General features: G+C 51.5%; 1 protein-coding gene and 1 non-coding gene across 6 annotated transcripts in view; both read right to left on the minus strand.

Annotated features, from left to right (window-relative positions):
• Positions 1 to 5,019: 5,019 nt before the first annotated feature.
• Positions 5,020 to 5,156, minus strand: LOC111757183 (small nucleolar RNA SNORA51). Its single transcript, XR_002791548.1, has one exon. It is a non-coding gene; the product is annotated as a small nucleolar RNA SNORA51 (small nucleolar RNA).
• Positions 5,157 to 7,425: 2,269 nt separating this feature from the next.
• Shank3 (SH3 and multiple ankyrin repeat domains 3) overlaps positions 7,426 to 20,816 on the minus strand; it is a 55,126-nt gene continuing 41,735 nt past the window's right edge. For 2 of the 5 annotated variants that reach the window (XM_063243726.1, XM_063243725.1), the window contains 2 exons: positions 16,497 to 18,744; positions 7,426 to 9,894 (listed from right to left, as the gene is read on the minus strand). In XM_063243726.1, coding sequence (XP_063099796.1) covers positions 9,303 to 9,894; positions 16,497 to 18,744 — 2,840 coding nt within the window. In that variant the 3' untranslated portion in view covers positions 7,426 to 9,302. Of the gene's footprint in view, positions 9,895 to 10,827; positions 10,856 to 16,496; positions 18,745 to 20,816 lie in introns of all 5 variants that reach the window. The other 3 variants (XR_010045736.1, XM_063243728.1, XM_063243727.1) reach the window with 3 other exon arrangements.

Genomic DNA, 20,816 nt, shown 5'->3' on the forward strand with positions numbered 1-20,816 from the left:
CCTCTGTGACAAGACAATGCAACATATCTGTAGTTAAAAGGAGTCCTATTCAACAGCTCAGTGGATCCTCTAACACTTGGCAGAGGAAACTTATCTTTCTGTCTTCCATGGATATGTTATCAGCATGCTTTTTAAAGAGACATTTTAAATTACCTTAATTTATGACCTGTCTTACTTTTCTCTTGTTGCTGAGACAAAATACCCAGCACCCAAAACTAAGGAAGGCAAGGTTTATTTAGCTCACAGTGGATATTTCACTCCATAAGCATCTAGCTCCAAAGCAGGGTGGCATGACACAGGAGCAACAGTTCAAGATAGCAGAAGTCAGCAGAAGCAGCAAGATAAAACTGAGGAGTGTAAGTCATTCCGCTGCCTTACGCTGTAAGCAGGCTCCCTCACGTGACTGCAGCACTTGTACTACCTCAGGGCCCTCCTCGGAGGCCCTTCTGAGCACAGGCTCAGGATATTTTCAGAGTGAGGACCCTGGCCCTCTGCTGAGGGCCTTGGTTAAACTTCTAAACTTCTCAAGTTGACCCAACGTATCAATCATAACATGACCCAAAGCCATCTTCATTGTCCACTGCTGAGAATCACACAGTCTTCTATTCCGTTAATTGTATAGAGCAGCTGAAGCTTAAGGTTGATCACATCAAGCCCAGTCCTGAGAATACAGAGAGCCCAAAGCAAGCCAGGTGAACAAGCTGTCCCAGCTCCAGGAAGGCAAGGGGCCCAGGCCAGCCAGGCAAACAAGTTGCTAGGCAGCAGGGTTGAAATTGACATCATCATCCTGGGTGTATAAATAAATGTGCTACAGTGGTTGAGCCATCCCTTTTCTCCCATCAGAAGAATAAGTGCTCCACCTGACCTCAGCTTTTGTTTATTTTCTCATCCTCTGGCTGTCCTTTCTCCTGGGGATCATCTAGAGCTGCACTGGGTCATGGCAATTAATAGACACTTCTTAGATGAAGTTTAAAAGGCCAATGAAAAAGTACATTAAAAAAAAGCTCAACATTGCTGGGTCATTCAAGAAATGCAAATTAAAAAACTGAGATTCCATCTCATGCCACGAAGAATGGTTATCATCAAGAAATCAATCTATAACAAATGCTGATAAGGGTATGGGGAAAAAAGAACACATCTCCATTGTTGATGGGAGTGTAAATTAGTACAACCACTGTGGAAAACAGTATGGAAATTCCTCAAAAAGCTAAAACTAGAGGTTCCATTTGACCCAACTTGTTCCCTTTATAGGTCTATCTTGTCAAATGAGTTAAAGTCATCATACTACAATGATATATGCATATCCATGTTTTATAGCAGCACAATTTATAACAGCTAAATCTTGGAAACAGTCCATATTGCCCATCAGTGGCTCAATGATGAAATGTGGTATTTAAATAAAATGAAATACTACTTTGCCATAAAGGAAAATAAACTTCAGACATTTTTTTAGGTAAATGGATGCACCTCGAGATCTTAAGTAAAATAAAGCAGACACGTAAGTTTAAAAATCACATTGTTTGTTTTGTATGAGGAATCCCAAGGTTAAATACAGGGCAAAATGGAGGATAGATCTTGAGAAGTAGGAAAAACTTTTTCAAATGGAAAGGGGAACAAGAGCAGGGAGGGGAAGGGGAAGGAAAGGAAAGGGGCTTTAAAGGGAAAAAAGGAAAAATGAACACAGCTTTTGTAAAGGGAGAGAGAAAGACAGGAGAGAGGAGAAGAAAAGGGGACAGAAAGAATTCAGATGTGTTATGTACATGTCCAAATCCCCCATGATGAACATGATCATTGTGTACCACAAACATGTATGAATAAAAATAAAAAATAAATAAAGCAAAACACACATACACAAAATCGAATTCCTAAGTGAAATATCATCAGGTCTTGAGGTAAGAGAGGGGCAAAGTAGTCAAACAACTGAACATTACCTGTTAAAGTCATGAGACTCCGGCCACAGGCACAGAATGCAGAATCCGAGATGATGTTGCAGTTCCTGAACACTGTACTTGAAACCAATCAGAAAAGTATTATTTTCAAGTCTTGGTTTACATTTAATGTGAAACCAAGCAAGTCTGTGATAGGATAGTTTAAATATGGTGCAGATCAAGTTAAGTTTTTTTTAATAGGACAGCTGTCTTATTCGCAAGAGAGAGAAGCCAGTTTTAAAAATTCCAGATACCAAAGATTCCCCTCCATTATCCTTGTGGCCACTGTGACTCTGTTCACTAGCCTGCTCTCACTCTACAAAGCACACTCCTTTTCTGCCTTTAGTAAATGTACATGCCCACTTCTTTTTCTGTGTGTCTGGTCCAATTTTTTGTTCAGGACACCAAGAACCTGGAAAGAATTTTCTTAGAACTCATCAGCTGGTAACAATCTCTTCTTTGGGATCTAAGGACAGCAAGGTATCTCTCCTTTACTTTGATGTTCATTTTCATCACAGCTACCTAAATATCGTGAAATGCCATTCTTCCTATTTGATTATTAGGAGACAGCATCTTGCCTGTAAGGGTATGATTATGCATAGTTAAGATTATTTCTGGATGTCCCCACAAGCGGCTGAAATCTAGAGTTAATGCTAGGATTAAGGGCGTGTGATTACTAAATTAGTTCACTGATGGGTTTAGCACATCCCCTAAACTGGTTAGGATAGACATTATATAAAAGGGGCCAAAAGAAGCTGCTACTGTTACTTTTTGTGTGTTGCATGTTGTTTGCTGCTGCTTGCCTTCTGCTCTTCAATGGCCCCCTGCCATGCCACACTGCCTTGGAGCCCCTCAATTACAGACTCAATCCTCTACCAACTGAGCCAAAATAAACCCTTCCTCTTTAAACTTTTGGTATGGAGCATTTTGTCTCAGCAATGAGAAAGATGATCAAGACAACTGTTCAACATAGTCCCACAGATTATAACTTTTCACCTCTCCTGCAACAGTATCAAAAGTTTCCATCTACTCTACTAAAAGCTCTCATCTGAGAGAGGCAGTCTTACCTACTTTGAGTATAGCTTTCACCAGCCTGTCAGACTGCATCTTTCCTGGGAGTTTCACGCAATCCCATCTCTCCTACCTATCATGACATTTTATCTGCTTTCCCTGAGTAATGAACTTTCACATTATGGGATGATCTTGATTTATCTGCCTGAATATCTTTTCTAACTAAATTTCATACTTTTTATCTCGTATCCAGGAGGTCACAAGAGGCTCAATTGAATGCCTAGTAGATCTCAAATGTCTTACCTGAGTATCAAGGAGTTATCACTGTCTCTTCCTGTGTGTGAAAACATCTCCACATACCACAGGGCCACAGACCTCATCTCCGCCACCCACAGGCTCAGAAGTCACATTCTCAGCGTGTTCCTTCTTTGCATCTTTTCTGCCTGAAAGTCAAAAGGTCTTACATCCTCCAGCGAGTGTAAAAAGGGTGCACCTCATCTGTGTGAGTGTTCCGAAGTCTCAACTGCCAGATGAAGAGTCAGGGCTGTCATTTTTTCATCTGACTGCCGGGAAGTCTGCTTTCCTCAAGTATAGTCTCATCCTCCTACCTGAATGTCAAGAGTTTGCCTCCTCTCCCAGGCTGCCCTATACTGAGTGTCCAAAGTGCTCTCATCTCCCCAGTCTCAAGGTCTTGCCTTCCCTACCTGAGGGTCATGAAATACCATATCTTCTATCTTAGTTGCCAGCCTGAGAATATGGCTCCTGGTTTGCAATGACTGTAGGCCGATCTTGTCTCTGTCTGGCATTTAGGCCTTGCCTCTTCAGCGATATGTCTGGAGCTCCCGTATCTCCTAAAAGGTAGGAGATGCTATACTCCCTGCTGGAGCATAAGCATACTCTACCTTACTTCCCCTACATGAATGATACAAAGTCTTACCTTCCCCGCTTCAGTGCCAGGCATCCATCTCTTCTGCTCATCTGACAGGGTACCTCATTTTCTCCAGGATAACATTCAGAGGTCTATTTCATATACCTTATTCTTGAGCATTATTTTCTTCACATACTCTCCCTGTAAGTCTGATAGTATCTCTTATTATAGGACAAGGACATTTCATTGTTTCTTACAGTTAGCACAGGGTCTGTTTCCCCACATGAGTGGCAGAATTATTTAACTGTCTGCCCAAAAGTCTTACCCTTACCTGAATATGGATAAGTATTACTTTCCTATCTGTTAGCCAAGAGGTTTTGGTTTCCCTCTACAAATGTAAGCAGATCTTAATAATAGTAACTGAATGCCATGAGATTTTTATCTCTGCTTCATGCCTGTCAGGTCTCTTGGACTCTAGATGAATGTAAGGAGGGTGTCTCCTCTATGTCAGATTCTCAAATACTTTATCCAAGTATCAGGATCTTTTATCTAAGTCACAAGGAATTGTTTCTCCTATCAGAAGAATTCTTCTCCCCTTTTAAGTGTGTAATATTTCTCCTTTCAACATTTATGTCAAGTGGACTCACTTTCTAGATTTGAAGGTCAGGAACTCCTATTTAACCAACTTGAGTGTTAAGAAGTTTCAACTGAACTACTGAATGTTAAGAGACCTCACTTATTTTAACTGCGATCAAGGTGTACTTGATAAATAGCCAAAATGATTTGGGAAATGTAGTTCCAGAAATAGAAATAAGAACTCAAGGGATAACACTAAAGTTTGGACTATTAGGGCTGGTTGTACAATTCAGGGTAAGCATTTGTGTAGTGTGTTTAAGGATTTGAGTTTAATACCCAGAACTGCAATAGTAATAATGATAGTAATATAATAGAAGTTTTGATTGTTAAAGAAAATATTACTCAAGTGTTTTTAAAGGATCTTGATAGATATAACATTAGTATAGTATTTAGACCCATGAGAATTGTTTTTTAAAATGGTATTTCATTTTAAACAGTAATAACAACTTAGCAACGTTAAATGTTAACAACTTTCCATACATTAAAATCTTGGTAATTACTGAAATATAGAATGAAAGTGTTGCCTATACACTTTAAAATGAGAGGTAGCACTTAGTTTTATTTATTTTTGTTTCCTTATGTTTCCCCGTTCACAATACAAACAAGTCACAAGGCCTGGGCTGAAGTGTACATAGGACAGCTTTACTCTCTCTCTCCTTTTTCTAAGCACCTAGTTTTAAAACTGTACTTAGATGGTATACAAGCCTGAGACCCACATTTGGGTTCTAGAAGACATCACTGTTTGCCTCTGCAGAACAAGTTCACTCCAGTTCTAGAAATGGGCTACAGACCCAGTACCTGCCTTAGATCACTGTGACAGGTGAGATACATGTGCATTCTGGTGTAAATTTGTCAGTAAGCCTTATGAAGCACAGGCATCTCAATTGAGCATGACTTTGCATCTTCTGTGCTGTTTCAAGAGTGAGGAAGTACAAGACTGTTAGGTTCTGGAAGCAAAGGACAGGAACCCCATGGCCACCTGGGACCTCGCTCAGGCTGAGGCAGAGCTCCCAACACGGGCTTCTGCTCCACTCCTTCCCCACTTCACAGCCTCTGTAGTTTTTCCCAGACTTTGTCTCCCCCAGGACACTCACCTGAACAATTCTCTCCCAGCCCATAGTTTCCCACATGATTTCCAGCTCCTTCCAGCCCCCATCCTTTGTTTCCCCCAGGAAGACCTTTTACAGAGCTAAAACCTTGTCCATGCACTCTTGGCATCCAGGCTCACCTGAACTGTCACAGGATCTTCGATTTGCTAGTGGCATGGGAAGCACAGGGACTACAGACTCCAGAGGGTGCTCATGATTTTTAAAGGGCCCCTGAGAGCAGTGCTGTCAAGGTTTGAGGTCCTGAGGAGCTGCTGGTCCTGAGTGAGAAAGTATCTGCCCCCAGGCCTTTGGGGGAGGCTCTCAGACTCTACCTGTCTGGCAGGTTTCTCTGGTTCAGGTCGTGAAGGTCTGAGATTTTTGTTCTGGGTAATATTCATCTTGTCCTCCAACCCACCCATATCCCTTGGGAGTCAGTGTGAGCAATGCTATTGCCACGGAAGCCAGAGTCTCCACCTTGCACAGAAGAAAGCCAGCCTTTCTTTCCTCAGGGAAAAGCTGTACTACCCCATGTTCTGAGTCCATTAAGAGAGACCCTGGGTTGTACCTGCAGCTCAGCACTCAAGACCCTCTCTAGGCCTTTCTTGCACTTCCTGTGTGGTCCTCCTGTATGATGGACACAGTTTCTAATCCGAAAATGAGAATTACAATTTTAAGTGTAGAACAGTTAGAACTGTTGGGCCTTTTAGACAAAATGCAAGTTGCCATCCTAGCCTCAGGAGTGTCTTTTTCATCTTCTCTGGGCCACTAAACTTTCCTTCCCTTCCCAACAGGACTAGGAGAGGGGGTACATGTTTCCTCTTTTCCAGGCACTTTTCCAGGCTTTGTCCAGCCCCTCAGACTCTTCCTTTTTTTTTTTTTTTTTTTTTTTTGGGTACCAAGAACCGAACCCAGTACCTTACACTTGCCAGGTAGGCACTGTGCCACTGAACCAGCCCTCTTTCTGTTTCTCTTGCTGGCTCTGTAGCCAGCAATGCCTGACTCAGGTTTAAGCCTGTTATGTAATATTCACGATGCCCCTCAGCCCACGTGACCAGGTTTTGCAGCCACTTCCCCTGCAGCACCCCTCTCACCTCGGCCCTTGGCTTACTGGGTGAGAATCTGCCTATCCATTCACCATACCTTCCTTTTTCCAGGGACCTTGGCCCCTCCTGTGAGCAGCCACCCTGAGAGTGCCACATGGGCTGAACCTCTCTTGTCACATTTTGGTTGGTGGTAGTGGGCTACTCACATAACATCTATGCACTCTTGAGGGACATCTATGTCTGTAAGGCCTGGCTCTGGGTAAAAGCAGGAAAAAGAGAAACTCTGATTTCTAGGGAAACACCCAAAGGAGAAGCTCCAGCTCCAGGGCTGGGAAGGCACAGGCTAACATCCAGCTCAGATCCTGGGAAGGGAGGGAAGGGAAGGCTTCTTGAAAGAAAGGAAATGGCTTAGCCAGTAAGTGTGAAGAAAGAGATCTAGGCAGGAGGTAGAAATGAACGGTCAGAGTCTTGAAGCATTGCCATGGACTTAGGGATTGGACTGCAAGATTGTGGCAAGGTTGGGGGCAGCAGGCATTCTAGAGTGCAATAGAGAGGCATGGAAAGGCTCCTATGGGCTCCCCTCTCATGGAGGGACAGCCTGGCATTACTAAGATCAGAACAGGACTAGAGGAGAGAACCACATCAGCTCGGAGTGCAGGGTGAAGGCCCAAAACAACCAACAGTCATAGGGACAAGCTGGGCACCAGGGCAGGGAAGTAACTGCAGAGGCCCAGGGCAGAGAGATGGGGAGTCACCACCCACCAGTCAAGGCTGGGTCTGCGTGACCAATATGAAGTACAAAGGAGAGCCTCTGCTCCCCACATCCTTTAAGGAGGCAACTCAGTCACACCTTCATTTCTTATAAATTTATTACATAATAATATTATAATAATTATTATCAATAATAATAGTATAAGAAACATAGATCTCTGTGGGGTGTATCACAACGTCAGGGTCAGGAGGCCTCAGGACTGGAGCAGGGGGTGAAAGTCCCCGGATGGAACTCCATACAAAAGGAGGGGTGAAGCAGAACTGACCCTGTAAAGTTAAAAACCCAAATTGAACAGAACCAAAAACCCACAGGTGAGTGAGACTGAGTGTGTATGCGGCAGTCTGTTACAGTGACTGCTGTGTGTGACCTGGTCTGTTGGTGAGAGGGTTTGTGGGCTTGAGTATGCCCAGGGAATTGGGCCAGCGGGCTGGGTGGGCACAGACCGGCATGCCAGGCCCCTGGGCTGTGAAAACTTCTGTTTTCTGTCTTTTTTTCTTTTATTAAAAAAAGCTAGAAATATAAACAGAAACTTGTGAGTGAAGTGGATGGAGCTTAGTCCAGACTCCAAACCCTAGGTTTAAAAATGCCCCTGGGCCCCCCACCCCACAGGTCATTGCTGAGTGTGAGGAGTCACAGTAGGGGGGCCAGGGCACTCTGGGGGTCTCCGACTCACCTCAGGACCTGTGGTTGCCTGACTCAAGGAGTACCCCATGATCCCCTCTGAAGCCCAAAGAAGGGCACCGCCTCCAGGTGGCCCTGTGGGGCTCCTCAAGCCGCAGACTCCCAAGGAACCCCGCTGGGCTGGGGAGGCTCTGGAAGGGGAGGTGGGCAAACAGCAGGACCAGGGCAGGACGCCTTTCACTTTCTTTGGAAGAGACAGGGTGTTTCAGACACACCCACGCACATACCCCAGCGTCCATAGCCCCACGAAGTCCAGAACAGCCCCTGGGCCCACATGACCAGGCACACACAGGGCTCCCACGAGCGCGGCTGCACACTGGCTCCACTTGCGCACACAGGCTGTACACATACAGCGCAGGGACAGGAGACTTCAGGTGGAGGCAGGGAGGCTTCTCTGCTGTAGTTGCCCAAGAACTTGGGGAGGCGCTGGAGCACCCCCAGCCGGGGAAAGACCCTGTGAGGAAGATGGCTGGGGGCGAGTGCCAGGGCCCAGCCCTAGCCCCAGGGCGAAGGCCTCCCAGGGCCCCCGGACCCGCTGGCGCCCAGCAGGACAGGCCCCGCTGGCGTCCAGTAGGACGTGAGGTGTGCACCTCCCCGAGCAGCACCTGAAGGGTGGGCGGGGCGCACTGCAGCTCCGCGAGGGAAGAGGCCGAGCCGGGGCCCCAGGTGGGCCACCAGGACCCTGGCCAGCCCCAGACCAGCTGGAGCGTCCCCTGCCCCGTAGGGGGGTGGCAGTGAGGGGCCGGAGATGGAAGACTGGCGGCTGCGGGCGGGACCAGCAGGGGGCCTTGGGGGTGAGGGGTGGGGAACCGTTACAGACAGAGATATTTGTTCCTTTTCTCGTTCCAAATATAGAGTGGATTAAAATATGCAAAGCGGGGCTGCTTGGCCCCCATCGAGAACCCCAATGTCGCCCCCCTCCCCCCGAGTCACCAAGGTGTGTCCTGACCTTGCATGCTGGACCAGGTTCCCTCCGGGGAGGTTGGCCACCAGAAGCCACGAAGGAGGGAGACGGCTAGAGCCCCCCCCAGCCCCTCCCGCCCAGCCTCCCTAGTCCAAGCCCTCCTGACTACTGGGTGGGGCTCGGCAGCGGGGGGTCAGGGGAGGGCACTAAGCAATGTACAGGGCAAGTCTCCGAGCAACAGCAAACAGGACGATTCATGCAACATTCCTGGCCCGGGCGCCGTCCTTGGTGGGGGGCGGGCCGAGCCCGCGGCCCAGGGTGGGTGGGGGCCCTGCCGGCAGGGCGCAGCGGGGCGGGAGCAGGGTGAGGCGTCAGCTGCCGTCCAGCTGCCTGAGCGCACGCTCGATGTTCATGCGGTGGCCCACGCGTGTGACGCCCAGCTCCACGAAGTCGTCCTTGGTGAGCGCGGGCAGATGTGCGCCCTCGATCTCGTGGTCTTCGAAGCGGTCGCGGTGCTCACCCAGATGGATGCTCTCAAGCCAGTCGCCCACGTCGAACTTGCTCCAGAGCTGCAGTGGCTTCTGCTGGAAGGGCCGTCGCGGGCCGGAGGCGCCCGGGCCGGGGCCAGGCGCGGGTGAGGGCAGCGGCGACGGTGAGGGCGAGCGGCTGCGCGCACTCACGCTGCGCACCACGAAGCGCACCTCCTTGGGCTCATGCGGGATGGAGAGGCTGGACGACTTGAGGATGGTGGGAGGCGTGAGGCTGAAGGGCCGCCCCGCGCCCCCCGTGCCCGCCCCCAGCCCCTCCACCCGCTCCAGCGACGCGGGCTTCACTGGGCTCGGGGCGCGTCGCGCCACTGGGTAGCGGCCACCGGGCCGAACCGAGTAGGAGGCCCCGGCGCCCGGGCCCCCAGGGCTGCGCTGCGCTGAGATGGTGCTCAGCTCACTGAGGCTGCTGAAGAGCCTGCGGAGGGAGAGGGGTTCAGGGCCAGGTGAGGGAAGCCAAATAAAGCAGGGTGGGCAGGCAGCGGGGAGCAGGGCAAGGGGCTAGGAAGATGGGGCGGGGAATGGGGAGTGGGAGGGATCTCCTATGTTCACTATGTCCCCTTCCTTTGGCCTCTTGGGTCAAAGCTTGTAGTACCCTGCTCTGGAGACCTTAATACTAGCAGGAACAAAAGGAGGAAGGCTGGTGGTCCACCACTCCATGGCACCAAAAGCAGCCCAGCAGGGGAAAGGTAGCCAGGCCCAAGGGCTGGCTGTGTGGTCCCTGAAGGCTCTAGGTGTGGTCCCATCCACAGCTTCCCTGGATGTCAGACTGGCAGTACCCTCCATGCTCCCCTCCCACACACAGCTGGGCTCTGTGAAGACCCAGAGGCTGGGGCTGGCACGAGGAAGGCTGGGCCATGGGAATAGCCAGCAGTAACACAAGATTTAACAATAATATACCATCAAGAGAAACTAGGAACTTTGCACACCCACATGGGATACAGCACGTGCAAGGGTGAGCATTGCACACCACAGCATGAAGGCAGTCTCTCTGCAGACAATGTATGACACAACAGCAATGTGCCCACATGGGTTGCAGGCATGCAGCAGCAGTGGCAAGGTGACAGCACGCCACAGACACATGGGCACACACAGGAAGATGACACATCTCACTTCCCAGCCTCACCTGCTAGCACCCATAACCTCCAGCCTACCTCAGCCTGGCCATGCCCAAAGGCTGCCTGGAGTGACAGCTCCAGGGGAAACCACACCCACAGCCTCTCATTCCCAACCTACCCCTTACTATGGGCTGTCCGTGGCACCAAACCCCACACAGCCATGCAGAGCAGACCCAGGCAGCCAGGCACAGCACATGGACTGCGAGAGGCATGGGATGGGCATGCTCACTTACACAGCCGGCGCTCAGGACCACCGCGCAGCTAGACAGAGCAGCCACATGCAGATGGGCAGGAGAGAGCAATGAAAAAGAGTGTTAGCAGGCCAGGCCAACACGGCCTACAGTCACAGCCACAAAATGGGCAGCCAGGTGCAGGGACCCTGCCAGGGGCCCAGTGAAGGAAAGAACTCAGGAGGAGCTGCTCTGGTGGAAGAGAAGCACCTGTGTGGTATTTGAAAGTACAGGTAGACACAGCAGACCTGCCTGCACAGCAGCTGCTCAGGGCAGACCTGGCACTTGGTAGTTCAGTAGTTTCTCTCTGCTGTCTAACTGGCCTTTCCCCAACTAATGGCCATCCCTGCTCAGGGTGACCTAAGAATCTCTTCTCCAGGGTCCCTGCCCACCTCTGCACTGTCCTAGACATACAGAATTAGTAGTGCCTGCCCCACATCAGTTTCATCCTTCACTTCCCAGCTATCAAGGACAGCCCCTCTCTGGAGGTCACTCTCCCACTCAGCTGGTTTCCATCCTCTGACTGGCTGCCCCTCCCAACTGTTCAGACTAGAATAGAACTTTCTAAAGGGAGGAGACAGTGCTCCCAGCAGATGTTCCAGCAATATCAGAGGTGGGTATAGGGGACAGGTAAAACCACCAAAAGGAAAAAACCACCAGAAGAAACTCGCTGTTCCCATGGAACCTGGCCTCATGGCACCATCTGCACTTTGAGGGACACTGAGGTGGTGGCAGGAATCACACCTATGGGGCCATGGAGCCAGACTATGCATGCCCACAGAGAACAAGACTACAGCTAGACTAAACCTCCACCCCTAGACTTACATACAGACCTGGCCTAGGAAGCTGCATTACAGGCCAGACACCTGCCCAATACCGATCCCAAGGGGTATATTTCCATGCTGCTGTGACATCAGGTATACCTGAAATCTTGGATGAGACCGAAGCATACAACTGACTGGTCAAGATTAAAGCTGAGCAGAGAAGGCGCAGGGTATAAGCAGCTGTTGGGCCCTACAGTAAGGAATTCTGGCCAGGGGTCCACAGCTGGGTCTGAGTCCATGGTCCAGGAGCTCTGAGCTAGGCATAGCAGGCCTGTGCCTGCACGGGTGGCAATGAACCCTCCTGTAGGAGTAGCCTGCAAGCCTGAACTAAGGTGCCTAGGGACTAGTGGAGAGATCAGTAAGGAGCCATTGGGCCAGGAGCAGAGAGAACCCGCCACCTGCCACACATGCTAGAGATGTCTACAAAAAAGTCTCAGAGTGGATGTACCTTCCAAATCAGAAAGGGCGTAGGCAGGAGTTAACCACCAGGGTGCAAGTACGTGTTTCTCACACTCCTTTTGCAGAACTGTGCTTCCCTCTCACATGCCCCAAAGGCAGAAACCCAGCAGTGTCCAGATCTGACTTCCATGCATTTCCATTTGTCTCTTCATACCATTTCTACACATCACCAATCTTGGCTGTCTGGCCACATCTCTGTTCATCTCATAGTACCTCCGATCTCCCAAAGACCTCTGGGCTCTAAGATGTACTACCTCACCAGGCTGCTGACAGACTCAGCACCCTCTCCAGGGAACAGGATACAGTCACTCACTGAAGCATTTGTGATTCCCATATTTTCCACCAACATCTAGATCTGGTCCTGTCTTACTATCTTGAATGATTTCAATCACATCTGGGTTTCCTCTCTCGCTGGCAGTCACTAAGGCTGCCAGCAAGACCCCGTTGCTTACTTGTCTATCCATTTACCTTGAAGAAATCCTTCCCTTGGCCTCTTTGATGTATTTTTCAATTCCATTCTTTATAGTCAATACTTTCTCCTGGGCCATCTAAAGTGTCTCATCCTTTTTTACAGCTAATGTGCCTAGGAATGCCACAAGTGAGGTCAGACTGATCTCTTCTGAGCCTGAACCCTTTACTGGAGTCTCCTAACATGTCTTTGAACCCTCCGTTGGTGATCAGCACCTCATCTTCCCACAGGGGAAGCCTGAGGGCCACACTTAGCTCCTCTACCTTTTTACAGTTTGAACAGAGGAGTCACCAGCTCCTAACAGCAACAGGCCTCCTAAACTCTGGGTTTAGGCTTTCCATGGTCTCAGGCCCTTTTACTTCACTCCCCCCACCAAAGGGGATCAAAATGAAGGCCTCAGATAAGCAAGAACTCTGCACTGAGCTATACCCTAGCCCCTCACCTCACTTCTTCACAGTTCTCCTTAACTTCTGGGACCAGGCACAAAGCCAAGAATACAATATGCACTGAAAAAATTAGCATCATAGAATAATACAGCATACACACCCTAACCCCATTTGCCCATTTCTCTTGGCCAACTGGTACTAACTGGCAAGGAAAAGTCTGTTCTATGGCTCCACTTCCAGACCCTTACCCTTGCACTCACATGGGGCAGGTTTAGGCCTGTGGCCTTTATGGTTCAGGGCCTCATTAAAAGAAATAATCCTCAGCAGCAGTACAGAACCGGATGGCCTCTCATCACTGCTGTGTTACCTCACAACCTCCCTTGCCAGGCCTGTTCACAGCTCCAGCTTTAATACGCTCCAATATCCTCATGTCCCCTCCTCAGTGACCTCTTCCTGTGCCCCCAGCAGAGTTCGGTGTTCTGGAAATACCTGCATGTGGCCTTCACGGACACTGTGCGATCAGACCACAGTGCCCAGCTGGCCTCCAGGTACCTGCAGTTCTGACTGCCCAAGCACATATGGCTTTATCAAGACCTGCTAGATAGTTTGCAGGCAAGGTCTACAGAAACAAGCCAGGTTTCTTAGCCATCTTGAAGAGAGTAGGTCTCCTGTGAGATCCAGTCAGAACTATAACAGGTCTGGAGAACACAGCACACTGTCCCTGCTGCCATATAAGCTCATCAAAAGAGCTGAGAAGTACTGCAGCAAAGAATCTGTGCCGGACACTGCTGAACATGAACCCAGTATAAGTCATCAAAAAGGTTATTAAGACATAGACTCCAGGTTACTACAGACAGAAAACAAGCCTGCGGTTAGATATGCCACTGCTTACTGGATAGAATGACTCCCTGGAACCTCAGTTTAATTTTCTGACAAATGGAGATTATATTATTTATTATCTGACAGAATGGTTGTGAAGGTGAAATAATATATGTGACATTCTTAGTGCCATATCTAGCATGCTTACTTTCCCATAAAGGACTCTCAAACTTAACCTAGATATCTGAATTCTTGGGTGTTGGTGATGATAAAAATAATGCTGGCTCACACGTGCACAGCTGATGATGTAGGATGCCCTTCTCCTGACAGGCTAAGGTCCATTCATTACACTACCACTTCGCAAGGCAGGGACAGCAGTGATCTAACCAAAAAACAGAACTGAAGTGTGACCCACTTGAAGCAAGCAAAGACAGGCTGTTGAAGCCAGCAAAGGCGCCATCGTAAGGGACATTAGCTGCTTCGGGTTGTCCAGCACCTGGCTTCTCTAGAGAGCACCTCTTGCCACACAATGCTCCCATTTTTCCAGATAGCCTGGTCCCACTCCCAGCTCACACCTGGCCAATGACTCCAAAAACAGGTCTAAAAAGCAAGGTCACAGGAAGCCAAGAAAATGCTGGAATTTGCAGGAACCACAAAGCAAAAGAAGCCCACTTTCCAGTGGCCTGCAGGCAGATAAAGGGTCAGCGTTCTGGTCATGCCCTCCGCACAGAGTACTGATGAAGCACAGAGCTACTACAGGCTAAGAAAACTTCACCCCAACCAAGGTGAACTCCAAAGATCACAGTGGCAAGATGAGTCCAGAGAAGCAGTATGTGAGAGGTTCCAGCTGAGGATCACCGGAATACTGCACTGCAACTGCACAGCTGCTCAATGGGAGCCAGAACCCAATGACAAAAACTGTATTCACCTGAGTGAGCCCAAATGCAGGCGTCCATTCCCACAGATCTGAGCTATAGGATCTGTCGTTCTGTGGAATCTGCCCCAAGCCACCTCCTTGCCTCTCAACTCACAAAAGATAGCACCTGAGTTTAGCTTCATTCTTTCATCCACTTGACAACAAGGCACTGTGCTATGCACTTTAATGGCTTTGACTTTCAAGACCAAGAGGCAGACATGAACAGTAGAGGTAGTGGGAGAGAAGCAGAGAGGAAGGACCGGGGGCCGGTGGAAACCACCCTTCTCAGGGAGCTGGTCCTACAGAGAAGCCTGGGACCCTGGCCTCTTATCCTGACTGGTCCACGCCTGCTGTGCCCACTCTAAGGGTATCTTCCACAATGCACTGATGAGAGGAAGTTTTCAAATCGGTGGGAGTTGGAAGAGGCTAAAACAGAAGCCAGTCCAGGGCAAGCCCTCATGGTAACATGAGCTAGGGGCAGTATTTCTGAACCTCTTAGGAGAGGCACTATGGGCTTTCTCCATTATTTAGCTGTTAGATCCTAAACTGGAAGAAGGCTCTTAGTGACCTGCAGTCTTTAAACCATGCACCGCTCACCTGTGTGAACTCTGCTGACACAGGTGACAACGAAGGGCTCACTAAGATATTCTTCAGGGCAACAAAGAATAGCCAGTAAGTGGTATCCCACCCAAATTGGGGTGGGAGGCAAAAACGGCTTGAGAAAGGCAAACAAGAGATGAGCCAGGCCCAACAGGCTGTTGGCAGCCTCAAGCAGCCCACCGCAGGGCCTTGGGGAGGGGCTCTCCCAGGAAGGACCAGAAAGATCAGCCCAGGGGCTCTGGCAGCTTCTGCCCAGATGGAACAGCAGAGCAGCAACAGCCTCAGCAGCATCCAGCCCCCTGCTCAGCCCTCCCCATGCCAGCACCTCCCTCAGATTCCCAGAGTTTAGGCAGGACAGACAGAGGAATGGAAAAGAGAAAGAGAAATGACAAGACATACAGTGACTTCCACCTATCTTATTCTCCCCCCAGCAGTGGGGATTGCACCCAGAGCCCTGTACATGCCAGCCAACTGCTCCACTGCTGAGCAACATTCCCAGGCCTTTTACTTTGAAATCGTTGAGCTAAATTGCCCAGGTTTCCCTCAAATTTTCAATCTTCCTGCCTTGAACTCCATGGCAGCTGTGATTAGGCATGTGCCACCACACCTGGCTTCCATTTGTCTTAGTCACACATTTTAAAAATCATACACAGGAATGTGTGTTTAAGGGGGTCAAAGAAGTTGCCATGAGATAAATGTTTTGGGGCAAAAATAGCAAAATGAAAAAGAGCCAGTGTACTCTGGACCACAAAATGAAGCAAGACTGGAGGCAGCCCTGGGACAGAATGGGCAGCCACACCATCCACCCCAGAGAGGACAGAAGAGGGATGGGGGAGGGGGGCAGGCACAGTAAAAGCCAGATCACTGGAGGGCAGGAGCTTCAGTTCCAAGGTGGACCATGAAAAGATTCTTAATGGCAGAGGTAGCTTGGATCAGAACTAGTGAGACCCAGCAGAGAACCTAGAACAAGGGTCCTCAGGCAGTGCTCAAGGACCAGCTAGGTCTCATAAGAGCCAGTCCCACCATCAGCACCAACAGGAATAAAAAGAACAACAGTCCTAAGAGCCTTCTATCCCAGACAGCAAAGCAAGACCAAACAGATAGAGAGAAACAGGACAGAATGAAGAACAGAAGGGAGCCCATGGATGAAAGAAGAACAGAAGACAGAGACAGATCCCTCCCCACACTGCCCTGCTCACCGAGCTGCTGCGATGGGTGACTTCTTGGCAGGGTCCAGCAGGCCACCCAGGCCACCAACCGGTTCCTCCCCCAGGGAGCGTGTGTCTTTGTTCAGCTGCTGCAAGCGGGAGCTGAGCTCACTGATCACAGTTGGTTTGTCGTCTTCAGGCCCAGGGAGTCCCCGGCTCTCCACGGGGTCCCCCCATAGCTTGGACCTTCTCTGGAAGAGGTAGCGAGGGCGGGCAGGCCCGGCGGCAGAGGCCAGCCCGGCAGAGGCGGCATGGTGCTGCTGGGCCATGAGCTCACTGTCCGAGGACTGCTTCAGCAGTGGGTCCCTGAAGGTCACCGGCCCCTTCCCCAGCGGGGACTTGAGCTTGGGTTTGGGAGGCACTGGTGGCTTCTCGAGTAGAAAAGTGTGTCCATCGGCGAAGGAGGTGTGGGTGTCAGTGAGTTCCCCACTCTCTGAGCTCAGGGTGGACATGCTGGACACTGTGGAGATGGTGCTTGTGGTCTCCAGATGAGGGTCACTGGAGCTTCGAGTATCAGCCTCCTCTACCCCAGAATCAGCGGCTGACTCGGGGGCAGGGGGTGGCTCACTGCTGGGCTTCCCTGAGGCCGGGCTGGGCACCGTGGTGGGCAAAGGGCCCGGGCCAGGGAGTGGGGTGGCCAGCAGGATCCCATTGGCAAACTCTTCAGGGGGAGGCACCAGCCCAATGCGGGCCAACTCCTCCCTGGTCTCCTCATCACTGGAGGACAGCTGGGCAGGGGGCAAATTCACAGCAAACACCAGCTCTGGCTCCTCCTCTGAGCTGCCCTGGCCTGGCCCTGAGTCTGATGGGGCACTGCCAGGGGGCTGCGCACGGGGGCTGGGCAGGGGCTCTGACACAGCAGCCGTCTGCATGGAGGCTGGGGCCAGCTCCGGAGTACCCGGGCGCTCCTCTTCAGCCCCCAGCCTACTGGGCTCCTGCCCATTGCTGGTGGCATGCACAACAATAAGACCCGCTGGTCGCTGCAGGGATGTGTCCAAGACACTGAGGATCATGGACTTTTTGTCCTCGGGTGACTTCCGCTCCTCTCGGGGGGTCTTCTCTGCTTCCCTGCGAGCTGGCACAGGAATCCAGGCCGGGCTCCGCGGAGAGAAGGCTGGGGAGGCCAAGGCCCCTCGCTCTGAGTCCCGGGCCTGCACATCCACAAACAGGGGTCCGGGACGGTCAGCGTCAGGGCTGTGGACTGGCGTGGGGGACCGTGAGGGCGCCTGTGAGGCCAGGGCCCGTTCTCGGGCTGCCAGTGCGAGGGCTAGTGGAGAGCTGGGGTCCAAGGGCTTGCCGGTGAGTGGGTGGATGAAGGTGGAGCCGGAGGGCCCAAGGCTTGGGCCGCTGACCAATGGCTTCAGAGCAGAGACTGGGGAAGGGAGCAGCAGATCTCGACCAGCAGTGGCGCTGGTCCCTAGAACGCGCTCGTCGATGGAGCGGGACGGCTGCAGGGATGGTAGGTCTGTGCTGGAGGAACTGCCCTCGATGGCGCCCACTGACAGGAACACAGTGGAGCGGCGCCGCTCCTCTAGCCGCCGCTCCTTGCCTGGGCCTGGGCCCCCAAACGCCAGGCCCAGGCCGTCGCCAGCGCCATAATCAAGGCCACCTGGCCGGGGCCCACGGTGCGTCGGGGATGGCTCCCGTGCGAAGCTGCCCCCGCCTGGGCCTGGGCTGCCCACAGCCAAAGCTGCACGCTCCTGCGCATCCTCCACCTGAAGCTGCTTCACCAGCGGGCTCTTACGGCGCTGCGGCTTGGATGGTGCGAAAAGGCTGGCACTGAAGGCGCCCAAATTGGCGTAGGGACTGTCAGGGCCTGGCGGGCGTGGCCGACGCTTGGGTCGCTCGGGTGGCGTGGCCGCAGGCGTGGGCCGGGGGACATCGCTCGCCTCGGGCGCTGAATCCTGCAAGATGATCATGGAGCGCGCACGCTTCTGCCGCTCAGGGTAGGCCAGTGGGCTAAGCGCGCCGGGCTCATACAGGCCAGGGGCGCCGGCTCCCAGGCGGGCCTCCAGGCCTGGCTTGAAGCTGGACCGCACCGTGTCATAAGCGCGGCCGGGTGGAGGCGGCGGTGAGAAGGCAGGCGGCGGCCCGGAGTCGAAGTAGTAGGGCGCAGGAGGGGGCGGTGGTGCGGTCTGTGGAGGAGGTGGGATGCCACGGCCCTCTCGCCCTGAGTCCTGCATAGATGAGCTCCGCGGGAAGCGCCCCTCCAGCAGTGACGCCAGCTTCTCGTCCTCCCCTGTGGATGGACGGAAGGAGGGGCACATGAGCCTGGCCCTCCCAGGTGACAGGCCCTCTCCAAACAGAGTGAGGGCCAGGGAAACCTATGGCAGGTTCAATGACAAGGCCAACCTGGCATCTAGCCCTGTATGGAAGGAAGGGCTGTCGGGGTAAGACCCAGGAGAAAGCCTAGTTCATTCATAGGTGGAGGAGGGCAACCAGGGCAGGCCTCTGAACAGGTCCCAAGTCCCAAGTCTGAGCACACTGAATGAGCTGAGAGAAACATTTCAAGAGATTTGGGGCTGCCCCTCCCCAAGTGTGGGGACAAAACTACTGTGAGGGACTGGGGAGAGGGTTATAGAGCTCCCCCCCCAGACCTCAAAGGGTCAGCTCAGGGGCTGGGGATTTAGCTCGGCGGCATAAGCGCCTGCCTTGCAAGCAGGCAGTCGTGAGTTCGATCCCTGGTAGCGATAAAAAGGAAAAAGACCAAAAAAAAAAAAAAAAAAAAAAAAAGGGCCAGCTCAGAAACATCATAGTCCAGAAGTCAGAAGAAGGAAGATGGCCACAAATGAGGTGACACCACCCCCATGCTGCCCCACAGGACTGAAGGACAACTGCAGATGTGGTACAGCATGACCATGGCAATAGAGCCACACATGTGGCAGAAGGAGAGCTGATGTCCAGGCAGGGGACTGTGAACGCAACCTGGAGATCCCTCCAAGTAACCCTGTCACCAGACCAAAGAGCTGCCAAGCTGTGTACCCAGCCAGTGGCCGAAACTCAGTAAGGCTGGTGAGTGGAAGGGAATTGTGTGCCAACATCTTACTGACTGTGTGACCCAAGACAAGGCCCTCAGCCCTCTCAGCCTGTTCTCTCGGGGAACACAGATTTAAAAGGAACCACCTACTCTCTTTTGCAGACAGCATTAAGATCCAGGATCCTGCTAGAACCTATAAGAACCTATGTCTTTGGCACATAATGTGGACACTTGTGCCACAACAATGGGCTGCCCAATCTGAGGGGCAGAGCTCCAACATGACCTTAGTCTGAGCTTGGTCAACACTGCTGCACTCCAGTGCAAGCGGCCAGTCCTCAAGCCCAGCGTACCTTAGCCTCTCTGACAGTGTGAGCGAGACTCTACACTATACTGTCTGCACCTCTAGATATTACTGCTCTTTGCTACTGCAGATGTAGTGAGAGTGGGCTTTGCTTACATGTAGGCTTGAATTTCAGCTCTACCCTGTCATCTCTAGAATATCAGTCTCATCTAAGGCAAACCCCTCCCCAGTTTGGGGCCATTTAAGGTTTATAGAACAGGGCTGAACAGGCAGCAGCACTATGGGAATGTGGCTGAGGTATATTATTTTTAGGTCTGCCTTCCCTCCCACTGATGGACAGTCTGCCTGCAGGCCCTGGGTCTCTTCCTACCTGCACCCCTGCACAGCACATGAACATGCACTGAACACCCACAAGCTATGTGTTAGCTACACAGGAAGAACTAGTGCACCTCAAGAATACTGAAGGTGGGAGTGATATGTTAAAATGAAAACGGGGAAATTTAATGCTAATGGCATGCCAAATTCTGTCTCAGGGTAAAGAAAAGCTGCCTGCTCGGCATGGATTGGGAATCCCTTTTGATGCCACCTGAGGCAAAAGTGACCCTGTCTGCCAAAACAGTGCCAAGAGTGTTTTCTGAGCACTCACTGTGTACAAGCCTCAAGGTGCAGGACCTGAGCAGTCCATGCACCAGGTAGAGCTCAGCCTGAACCAGCCTCCTAGGTGAGCCTGAGCATGCCTTGGAGGTGGGTACTAGGTGGCCTCCATGGTCACAGGCAGGGTCCTGCAGTTCCCATAGCTGCATCATATCCCCAGGGCCACATGGCTGGCACAGACGAAGAGCACAGGGTGAATGCCAACGATGAGCACCTGTCACCTCACTGTTAACACAGCACAGAGGAACACAGGGGCAAGCCTACCAGCCACCCACGGGCCTGTAGAGTAAGGGCATAGATCTGGACCTACAAGTTAGTTTGTGGACAGGGCAGGGCTGAGGACAGGCTATCCACAGGGTGAGGGCAAGCAAGTAAAGTA

The sequence above is a fragment of the Cavia porcellus genome, unplaced genomic scaffold, assembly GCF_034190915.1.
Source record: "Cavia porcellus strain 051 isolate PalLab524CR breed Dunkin Hartley unplaced genomic scaffold, mCavPor4.1 scaffold_40, whole genome shotgun sequence".
NCBI lineage: Eukaryota > Metazoa > Chordata > Mammalia > Rodentia > Caviidae > Cavia > Cavia porcellus.